This window comes from Oncorhynchus nerka, linkage group LG10 (assembly GCF_034236695.1).
Source record: "Oncorhynchus nerka isolate Pitt River linkage group LG10, Oner_Uvic_2.0, whole genome shotgun sequence".
NCBI classification, from domain to species: domain Eukaryota; kingdom Metazoa; phylum Chordata; class Actinopteri; order Salmoniformes; family Salmonidae; genus Oncorhynchus; species Oncorhynchus nerka.
The window spans coordinates 38,875,925-38,887,668 of record NC_088405.1 but is presented as its reverse complement, the minus strand read 5'-3'; the positions used below and the strand labels follow the sequence as shown (position 1 = coordinate 38,887,668).

The 11,744-nt window shown below is 40.5% G+C and overlaps 2 protein-coding genes across 5 annotated transcripts in view; one reads left to right on the top strand and one right to left on the bottom strand.

Moving 5' to 3' along the window:
• Nucleotides 1-858: 858 nt before the first annotated feature.
• On the top strand, nt 859-6,907 carry LOC115135273 (zinc finger protein 518A-like). Its single transcript, XM_029669773.2, is given in 4 exon segments — nt 859-1,263; nt 2,288-2,413; nt 2,416-4,698; nt 4,912-6,907. Coding segments are annotated over 3 exon segments (3,159 nt in total). The 5' UTR covers nt 859-1,263; nt 2,288-2,301; the 3' UTR covers nt 5,676-6,907.
• Nucleotides 6,908-11,011: 4,104 nt separating this feature from the next.
• Nucleotides 11,012-11,744, bottom strand: part of blnk (B cell linker) — a 32,777-nt gene continuing 32,044 nt past the window's right edge. For all 4 annotated transcript variants that reach the window (XM_029669768.2, XM_029669769.2, XM_029669771.2 and 1 more), the window contains one exon: nt 11,012-11,701. In XM_029669768.2, coding sequence (XP_029525628.1) covers nt 11,585-11,701 — 117 coding nt within the window. In that variant the 3' untranslated portion in view covers nt 11,012-11,584. The remainder of the gene's footprint in view (nt 11,702-11,744) is intronic.

The window sequence follows — 11,744 nt, the reverse complement described above, 5'->3', positions numbered from 1 at the left end:
AGGTCAGTTATTGCCACAATTTCAAGCAGCTAAATGAATGTCTTCACAGATTTCAAAAGTGGACTGTTGAAATTATTTCAATTAGCGCTGTATCCCAAACATGTCTTTAACCCAAATCCCTAATATGTTAGTCCAACACCTTTTCCGTTGCCCATAGCAGCAAAGGACATGGGCACGTACCCTCCTGCTTCCTCTATCCAGAACCTCTGGTCTCTCATGTAACTTTATCAGCAGGCTTCTATGGTCTGATTGAGGCACCATCCCACCCCTGACACCAGTGTAGCAAAGTTTAAAGAGGCAATCTGTGACTGCTCCACCAGTTTTTTAAATATTAAATTAATAATACCGGCCCATTGATTCTTGTAGAATATGACTTATAAATGCCTCATGACCTTAGTCAAAATGTCGTACCCCATCAGAACCTGAAATATAAGCTTATTTTACTCCATTGTCTGTTAACACTGAAATTGTAAGCAAACACTGTATAGCCTCAAAACCCCGGTTAACACTATCATTTTGATATCCTGCACGATCTGTCCTTGCATCCATGGCTCTATCTATGAATTTGAGAGTGGTTACATTTATCCAGCCCTCCACTAAAGTGCCCACTTTGTTAATATTTGAAATGCAGATTGCCCCTTTAAGGTGGTCAAAAGGGAATTATGTAATTCCTTGTTAACCAACAAATATATTACCCCAAAAGACTATCACATACAAGTGAACATTTACCGAGCATTAATGACCTCAAATTGTTTCATTATTATTTTAATGGGTGCATTCTCCCATTTTTTTTGTTGCTTTGCATAATAATATTTTCTCCCCGACAGCACAAAACACCAGGAAGAGATGGGCCATATCGCCCTGTTCAGTGAACAGTAGGCTATTTGGAGAGACAAAGGAAGTGTAGTCTAATCTTGTTATGACTCCCTCGAACAGTAATAACACTGGTATAAACTAATGGAGGGCACTTGTCTCAAAGTCAAAGTTTAAATTGTTTTTTTATTTCGACTCGCCATATAATTAAACACGCGTGGAAAGTCGACAACGGCCGTATCTCTGTCATGTCGGCTAAAAGCGGTACATGAGCCATTATTCATCCGTTCTGGTACTCCGCTGAAGAGCTTTCCTGTGCGTAATCCCCGGATGAAGCTGTCATGGCTGCCATTCGCTGAGCTGTCAAGTCTACAAAAGAAATGTAAAAACCAACCGAAGTCTCGAACTATACATCGACGTAGTCCAATTGTATCGGAGCTTTACTCTACGGTAAATATATTTCGGTTCACATATATTGATTGTATTAACTTTTTGTCATGCATGTTTTTCTTTCTACTTTCTCACATGAGCTGTTTATGTATATTTCATTCAAATCAATCAACTGGCATGTCAGCCAGCCGTGCAAAAGCTCATACTTCACAGTAAATGTTTTACCAGGCAGTGAGGCAAAGGTGATGATGAGTGATCGTCGAAGCAAAATATGAATTGTTTTAAAACAAATTAACGCGTTTGTTTGTTACATGTTAATGAAGCTTCTCAGTCAGTTTGTTTTGATCAAGCCAAACAGCACAACAGAAATGGCTGATAGCTTTGGTCTAATGCAAAGTTAACAGTAACATACCGTAATAACCTTTTTTTTAGCGGCAAGCAATCAATTTAGCGTTGAGTATTTTCTTCGATTGAGACCCATAGGTAACAGGTGGGATTGTTTACCTGTTTTAATTGCAAGTTTGGTCCGATTTTGTGAATTGTAGCAAGTCCTTTGGTCAGTCACATTGAGAAACTTGCATGGCACATCATTTGAGTGAACAATAGCCTAATTGAGTTATACATTTCCCCTATAGTAAATAGTCTCAAATGTAAATAGGCTACATTGATTCTGCAACAGGTGGATCAGGTTGATTCATGATGTGGGTTGTGAGATCATGCACTACACTGGCAATTAGTCACACAGGTAGGCTACAGAGCAGTTTTGAATTGAGAATATTGCTAGTTACTAGCCTTATAGTGAAGACTACTGCACTACAGATTTTTCATGCCTGTGTCTGTGGTAAGAACAAAGGCAAACACAACATAATTCTAGTTGATATAATTGATTAACAGATCAGGATAATTTGATGACCATTTCAAACATGCATCCTAATATGTTATTTTCTCAGGTCTGGTCTCTGTGTGGGCTTTAGACTGTAGATTCTGAGGGGACATTTGCATATGGTATTTGATGGTTTCCAGTTTATAATGAATTGCTGGCTTGCAAATCAACTGTCTATTGCTTATTTTACATCTGTTACAGGGGCCTGAATTGACATGGATCCGGCACATGCTGAATTAGATGTCCCTGCTGGAGGTAATATTAAAGTTATCGATGATGAGGACAAAAATTGGCACAAACGACTCCGTCTCAGGAAAGCTGCCGTTCAGCCCCAACTATGCAAAGTGAAGATAAGCATGGGCCGAAGAAGATAGAGGACAAGGAGAAAAGCACAGAGCAGAGGTATTTGAAGAAGACACCCCTTAAAACACAAAAGAGTCAACATGTGACAAAGGTTTATGGAAATATACTTAGGTTTAGATGTTTTGAATGCAACGGCAGCACAGAATTCAGCCCTAATGACTTACTGAGGCACTTTCAGGAAACTCACCCAGGAAGCCAACCAATCTTTCCTTGTGACATGTGCAGTTTTATTACACAGGAATTCTCCCACCTTCAAGTTCACCAATTAGGCCACAGAGACACTTTTGTCAGCTGCAACATATGCAATGACAATGTCCAGCACACTCTCTTGCAGCTCACCACACATTTAAACATGCACCACAGCTTGAATGGCCACTACACTTGCGAGAAGTGCAAGTTCTCCACCAGAGATGTAGGATCATTTTTGGAGCATATGTATCTACATAACATGGAGCCGCAAGCAGGTGGCATTTCTGATCATTCAAATCCTGCTGACCAAGATTTGCAGAGACATCTCATGGTCAAAACAGCACAATTCCCCTTCAGTTGTCAGTTATGTGACTTTATAGCGCATCGAAAAGGTATCATCACAAAGCACATGGCCACCGTCCATGGTAAAGTGACAAGCCAAAAAAAATCATCATCAAGACTGAAGCACGTGGTGACAAGGAGTACAGTGAGGGAAAATAACTGGATGTCACAAGGCTGTCTTTCTCTGTCGGGGGAAGGATTCCTGGATAAATATTGCAGACTGTCAAATCCAGAGAAGGCTTTGGAGGAGACCCAGCGATTTTTAGAGAAGTCTGTGCCTGCTGAAGCTCTTAAGAATGTACTTTCAAATGTACCCAAAGCCATCACTTCCTTTTCAAACTGTGACAACTGCATGATATCCAACCCTGGATTCCCAAACACAGGCAAGGACCTCACTGTCCTCATGCTCAAAAACAAGATTGCAGTTCCTCCGAATGGCACTACTGAAGCAATTGCTTTCAAAATTGTGGAAGGCAAAAAAGATTTGGTTCTCAAGGTTACACCATCAGCAACGCAAGAGACCTCTGACACAACAAAGACGTCATTGTGTGTCACTGAGCAGGAATCAGAGAATATTGCTTCTCAAACTAGTGCTGGGGACTCCAATGCAAATGGATGCCAATCAAATTCAAGTATCCCTCCAAAGACCAAGCCACCCAGTTGTCCAGGATCATTCTTGACACCAAATGATGTTGCCACTATTTCAACCCTAAACGAGTTAGTAAAATATGATCAAACTCAAGAAAATAGAGAGAACCAGGAAACAAGGGTTGGCCAAATGCACAGAAATGATGCAGAACCCAAAGATGTAAATCACTGTGAAGATACGGCAGAGGAAATCAAAATGTCGAAGTTGCCAAAGGAGAAAAGTAAAAAAGAGCAAAAATCCTTTCCTGAAGCTCTGCGCTCTTCCAAGACTATGGGGGACAAAAAAAGGGTGAGAAAGAAAGTGGTCGGCCCTAAAACTGTAGAGAAAAAATCATCACCAACATTAGAGCTCCTCCTGAAGAAGAACCCAGTTAAGGAAATGCAGTGGATGCCACAAGGTCCTCTTCCCCTGTTAGGACGAGGTTTGCTGAATGATTTCCATAGACTAGAGCACCCACAGAAAACTTTGGAGAAGTCGCATCAATTTCTTAAAAGAGCACTGTCAGCTGAAAATGGCAAAAAGAAGCAGTCCAAATGTCCCAAGACTGACCAGACACAGAACTCCAAAGTGGTCACTAGGTCGTCAACGTCAGAGGGAGGCCTTATTCCAAACCCTGGGCATTTCAGCCCCAGAGGTAACAACCTTAATAAGATTTTAGTTCCTCCCAATTGCACTACAGAGGCCATGGGTTTAAAAATGGTGGATGGGAAAAAACATTTGGTTCTTAAGGTTATACCATCAACAATGCAAGAGACCTCTGACAAAACAAAGGCATCCTTGCATTCCATTGAGACTAAGGAAGACAACACCACATCTAAAACTTGCACTACGAGCCAGAACAGTTTAGTCGTTGTCGATAATTCTCATGTCCTGGATGGCCAAGATTGTCCAAGGTTAGGCTTACCTCGTGTATCTAATGGAGCCAAATCAGGTGGAAATGATTTGGGCCAGATGACGGAGGAGAAGTTGGAGGCTGTGAACTATGACCCAGAAGGGGTTGGAACTACAGAAGCTCAGGTCACCATGATGTCTCCCTCCCCCATACTCCATTTCCTTACTTCCCCACAAGGTAAACAAACCTATCTTACTGAAATGTATAACACCTGATTTGTTAAATGTATTTCCAAATATTTACTTCTCGTTACCTGTCATGCATGACTCTGTCCATGCCACTCTATGCTTTATCGATAGACAATAAATGGAGTCAACATTCCTGTAGCAGTTCACTTCCCTTTTTTACTGTACTAATTGTGCTTTGTTCTCGTGTTGAATATTTCAACAGGTATAACAAACGTGTCAGAGAATCCGGTCGACACTCCAGACATTTGTTTTCAGGACGTTCCTCCCAATACCACGCTAAGAGATGTAGGACAGCAGGAGGGCTTTGACAGGATTTGCCTCTCACCACAGACAAATGAACAGACAGTTAAAGGAAAGAGGCCGGGTGAACCGTCCACAGAAGACTCTCCTGAGCCACTCTCAAAAGCCTTCAGGAAAGTTGTGGGAGAAGAAGAGGCCTCACTAGCAGCCGCGCATCACTGGGAGCCAGGCCCTAGAGATGTGGAGAGGACCCTGAAGCTGTTGCCATTAAGTCCCACTCAACTCATAACACGTCCAAGAGGAGACCAGCCTGTTGTCGTGCTAAATCACCCAGACACAGACATTCCAGAGGTCACAAATATAATGGAAACAGTCCACAGGTACAAAGGAGAGGTCCAAAAAGTAGTGCTGTCTCGGAAAACATTGAAGGCCCTTGCAGCCGTAGGTCGTGATATGTTTAGGGCAAATGCCCCGGCGATTGACCGTGTGTGCCCTGAGAGCAGAGTGAAAGAGAGATTCATCTTGAAAATGAAGCTGAAAAAGATGAGCAGAAAGAAGTACAAAGTGGTGAACGCAGTCCCGCGCAGCACTGAGCCTCTATTAAGATTTAGCTGCTGGTTTTGTGGCCGAGCCTTCAGTGATCAGGAGGTCTGGATTGGCCATGGCCAGCGCCATCTGATGGAATCTACTAGAGAGTGGGAGAAGCTGGAAAGTGAAAAGTCATAAATGTCACCTACACTGGATACAAAGTTGAGAAAGGTGCCCCTGTACAAAAGCAATGGACAGAAAAGATACTAGATGGAAATGATCTTAATTTATTAGAGAAATATGTTGCTAATAAGGACTTAATAAGTGTCCAAAATCAATATAACTTCATGTGAGTTCTTCCAAAGTACAGGCCTCAAATAATAGGGCTCTAGTCATTTTTGCATTTTCCGTTGCTCAAATCGAAGTATTTAATTTGAAACCCACTTATGCTTTAGTGCTATCATTGTTTTAGATTGGATGCAATCTATTTGTTGTTTCAGTTATTGTCTAGCCAAGATGCAATGCTATTTAAGTTGACCAAAGTACACTGTCATAAGGCATTTTTCACAGAACACTGTAATAAGGACACAAATTAGGCACACTCAGAAGCTCTAAACATGAAAATGTAATGTTATACGGGTATGTATAGTGTGTGTGCTAAGATGATTCATTTGGGAGGGGATGGCAGGTTTGCCTTGTTACTAGGCTATACCAACATTGTTTAAAAAGCTATTTTATGTTTATTTCTGATTTGCAGATGTACACTGTTTTTTTTTTCTTCTGTGATTTGTCATAGAAAAGAGTGAATGTGTTTGTATGTATATAGTACTTACCAAAAATATGAATGGTTTCAAATCTAGTAATTTTGTTAAGTTAGTCTGAGCTAGTAGCAGGAGTAGTCCAAAGAATATACCTTTTTATAATTTGTATAATATTGTATAGGATGGCTGACTGATGGCATTTGTGCATATATTTTAAATTATAATCTGTTTTTTAATTGCACTATGAACGGACAGTGAATATTTCTTTCCATTACTTCACTTTATGAATCTTACGACAGTCTTGATATGCATGTTCTTGCATGTATCCTTATGTTCTGATGATCTCACGGCATCCATGGCAAGGGATACTTTTACAGTAGTTAGTCAGCCCAGGTCAAGGCCCAAATCACAAATACATGTAGCACATCTTTCTGAGCATACCCTTTCCTCTAGTCACCCATCATTTATTTCTTCAGATCAACAGAAAATAACTGGTTTGTAGTAGTATTGATAAGTCGGAGAAAGAAACACAATTCTGCACCTAGAAAACATTTGTTTTTCCACCAAGTGCCTGACCTTTTCTGTTCCACAATGAATATGTATTTATCTTGACACACACCTGGTAGAATTATGTGTTGAACCGATCAATAAATACGAATAGTTTGAAAATATATGTGTGATTATTGAACATATGCAGGTGTAGGATCTTAGTTTTTCTCGATTGATAAGACACTTTTAATTTAACTGGGATCCACTTGACCTCCATCAACCTAATGAGCACAACAGTATTATTTGGTGTAAAACTGTAAGTCATTTCTAATTGCTTTCACACACAATGCAAATGCTAAGCACATTTTTGCAAAGCAGCAAATAAAACTCTTTACAAATTACTCTAAACTCTGTTGAGTTAATTATGACAAACAAAATTAAACATTTGGTCACAGCTGATACAAATTACTCACATGAATGTGAACCTGTGTGCAAAACTTATTTGCTTAATTGTTCAATCAGCAATCAGTCCTTATTCATGACTAAAAGTGTTCACCTATTTGAAAGAATTTATTGGAACGTTGTGCAACGATTGATTCATATAACTTTTCATTCGATGACAAGTTGTATGTTTTGATGTACAGTTGAAGTCGGAAGTTTATATACACCTTAGCCAAATACATTTAAACTCAGTTTTTCACAATTCCTGACATTTAATCCTAGTAAAAAATCCCTGTCTTAGGTCAGTTAGGATCACCACTTTATTTTAAGAATGTGAAATGTCAGAATAATAGTAGAGAGAATGATTTATTTAAGCTTTTTTGTCTTTCATCACATTCCCAGTGGGTCAGAAGTTAACATACACTCAATTAGTATTTGGTAGCATTGCCTTTAAATTGTTTAACTTGGGTCAAACGTTTTGGGTAGCCTTCCACAAGCTTCCCACAATAAGTTGGGTGAATTTAGGCCCATTCCTCCTGACAGAGCTGGTGTTACTGAGTCAGGTTTGTAGACCTTGCTCGCACACGCTTTTCAGTTCTGCCCACAATTTTCTATAGGAATGAGGTCAGGGCTTTGTGACAGCCACTCCAATACCTTGACTTTGTTGTCCTTAAGCCATTTTGCCACAACTTTGGAAGTGTGTTTGTGGTCATTGTCCATTTGGAAGACCCATTTGCGATCAAGCTTTAACTTCCTTGACTGATGTTTTGAGATGTTACTTCAATATATCCACATCATTTTCCTCCTCATGATGCCATCTATTTTGTGAAGTGCACCAGTCCCTCCTGCAACAAAGCACCCCCATAACATGATGCTGCCACAGCCATGCTTCATGCTTGGGATGGTGTTCTTCAGCTTGCAAGCATCCTCCTTTTTCCTCCAAACGTTAACGATGCTCATTATGGCCAAACAGTTCTTTTTTTGTTTCATCAGACCAGAGGACATTTCTCCAAAAAGTACGATCTTTGTCCCCATGTGCAGTTGCAAACAGTAGTCTGGCTTTTTATGGCGGTTTTGGAGCAGTGGCTTCTTCCTTGCTGAGCGGCCTTTCAGATTATGTCGATATAGGACTTGTTTTACTGTGGATATAGATACTTTTGTACCTGTTTCCTCCAGCATCTTTACAAGGTCCTTTGCTGTTGTTCTGGGATTGATTTGCACTTTTCGCAGCAAAGTACGTTTATCTCTAGGAGACAGAACGCGTCTCCTTCCTGAGCGGTATGACGGCTGCGTGGTCCCATGGTGTTTATACTTGCATACTATTGTTTGTACAGATGAACATGGTACCTTCAGGCGTTTGGATATTGCTCCTAAGGATGAAGGTCTTGGCTGATTACTATAGATTTTTCCATGATGTCAAGCAAAGAGGCAATGAGTTTGAAGGTAGACCTTGAAATACATCCACAGGTACACCTCCAGTTGACTCAAATTATGTCAGTTAGCCTATCAAAAGCTTCTAAAACATGACATAATTTTCTGGATGTTCCAAGCTACTTAAAGGCACAGTCAACTTGGAAACTTCTGACCCACTGGAATTGTGATACAGTGAGTTATTAGTGAAATAATCTGTCCAAACAATTGTTGGACGAATTACTTGTGTCATGCACAAAGTAGGTGTCCTAACCGACTTGCCAAAACTATAGTTTGTTAACAAGAAATTTGTGGAGTGGTTGAAAAACGAGTTTCAATGACTCCAACCTAAGTGTACGTAAACTTCCGACTTCAACTGTAGGTAGTTTATTTTGTGTTATGTATTTAATGTTTTTAGAGTTTTAATGCATTTAGCAAATTAAATGTGTCATTTTCGCCAAAGGGTTTCAGTTTGGGCCTGCGTGTTAATTGTTTTGAAAAAGTGAATTATGTTTGAACAAATGTGCTCAAACAATTGAGAAACTGTCATTTTACCTGTATTTTCACCACAAAATAATCCTGTAGCAACAGGATTAAGGCGTTTATTCCATAATGTTGCTTGATTGGTAATTAAGCTATTAGCTGGCCAAAATGAGACTACATGAAAAGTGCAATACTTTTAATACACTGTGTACAAAACATTAGGCATGGACTCTACAAGCTTGAGTCCAATGGTTCCCATAGTTGTGTCAAATTGGCTGGATTTCCTTTGGGTGGTGGACCATTCCTGATACACACGGGAAACTGTTGAACGTGAAAAACCCAGCAGCGTTGCAGTTCTTCACATATTCAAACTTGTGCGCCTGGCACCTACTACCCTAACCCGTTCAAAGGCACTGAAATCTTTTGTCTTTCCCATTCACCCTCTGAATGGCACACATACACAATCAATGTCTCAATTGTTTCAAGGCTTAAAAATGCTTATTTAACCTCCTTCCCTTTATCTACACTGATTGACGTGGATTTAACAGGTGACATAAATAAGGGATCATAGCTTTCACCTGGATTCACCTGGTCAGTCTATATCATGGAATAAGTAGGTGTTCCTAATTTTTTAGTAGAGTCAGTGTAGTAGAGTCAGTTTGTTAGAGTTGGTTTTCATTGAATTTATGTAAATCACAATGTTGATCTGTTTTTAGTAAGGCTTTCTATCCTCATATACCATTCATACTTAGTGTATATATACTACTACACTGAACAAAAATTTAAATGTAATATGTAAAGTGTTGGTTCCAAGTTTCATGAGCTGAAATAAAAGATCCCAGAAATGTTCCATACACTCAAAATGTTATTTCTTTCAAATTTTGGGCAGAATTTGTATACATCCCTGTTACTGAACATTTCTCCTTTGCCAAGATAATCCATCCACCTGACAGGTGTGGCATATCAAGAAGCTGATTAAACAGAATTATCATTACACAGGTGCACCTTGTGCTGGGGGTCAATAAAATGCCACACTAAAATGTGCAGTTTTGTTACACAACACAGGAATGTCCACCAAAGCTGTTGCCAGACAATTTAATGTTAATTTCTCTACCATCAACCGCCTCCAACGTCCTTTTAGACGTTGGGACCTCCACAACTGGCTTCTTCACCTGCAGGATCGTCTGAAACCAGCCACCCGGGCAGCTGACAAAACTTTGTGTTTGCACAACCAAAGTATTTCTGCCAAAACTGTCAGAAACAGTCTCAGGGAAGCTCATCTACGTGCTTGTCGTCCTCACCAGGGTCTTGTCCTGATTGCAGTTCGGCGCCGTAACCGACTTCAATGGGCAAAGGCTTACCTTCGATGGCCACTGGCAAACTGTGTTCTTCACAGATGAATCCCAGTTTTAACTGTAATGGGCAGATGGCAGACGGCATGTATGGTGGTTGTGTGTGCGAGAGGTTTGCTGATGTCAACGTTGTGAACAGAGTGCCCCGTGGTGGCGGTGGGGTTATGGTACGGGCAGGCATAAGCTATGGACAAGGAACACGTTTGCTTTTCATCGATAGCAATTTGAGTGCACAGAGATACCGTGACTAAATCCTGTCATGCCATTCATCCGCCGCCATCACTTCATTTTTCAGCATGATAATGCACAACCCCACGTCGCAAGGATCTGTACACAATTCCTGGAAGCTGGAAATGTCCCAGTTCTTCCATGGTGTGCATACTTACCAGACATGTCACCCATTGAGCATGTTTGGGATTCTCTGGATCGACGTGTATGACAGTGTGTTCCAGTTCCCGACAATATCCAGCAACTTCGCACAGCCATTGAAGACGAGTGGGACAACGTTCCACAGGCCACAATCAGCAGCCTGATCAATTCCATGTGAAAGGCATGTGTCACACTGCATGAGGCAAATGATGGTCACACCAGATACTGATGGTTTTCTGATCCACATCCCTGCCTTTTAAGGTATCCGTGACCAACAGATGCATATCTTTATTCCCAGTCATGTGAAATCCACAAGTTACTGCCTAATACATTTATTTCAATTGACAGATTTCCTTATATGAACTGTAACTGTGTAACATTTAAAAATTGTTGCATGTTGCCTTTATATTTTTGTTCAGTGTATGTATACTACGTTACATTCTATTCATAACATTTCTATAATCTGTTATTCTTTAAGAATACATAATGGCACTGTCTATGGGATAATGCTTGTTGGAAAAGACCCCATAGAATGCAAAATGTTCAACTCAAGTTTGAATATTCCCACACATGAACAATTTGACTGAGCTAACACAGTACATTATGTACATTTCATGCTGGTATTGCTTGGATAGCCATGGCTGGTGAATGTGACTAAACTGTTGTTCACAAACCCTGAACAGATGCTCTGTAAGATCAGACTTGAGTGCAGCATCAAATTGCCTGTTGATTTGCACACAGGTCTAACACTAGACACACTGATTTGGGATGGTCCATAGTACTAGTGAGGGTCTAGTGAGGCCTATGGCTTCACAGCATAGCACAGTTTGGTGAAGTCCTTGGTGTTCCTCTGGCTGTCAATCAGTACCAGGGGGTTCCTCTGATGGTTCTCAATGATGTGGGAAACACTGGTGAAACGCTGAGGGAATACATTAAGAGGTGTCAGGCCTATAGGTTAGCAA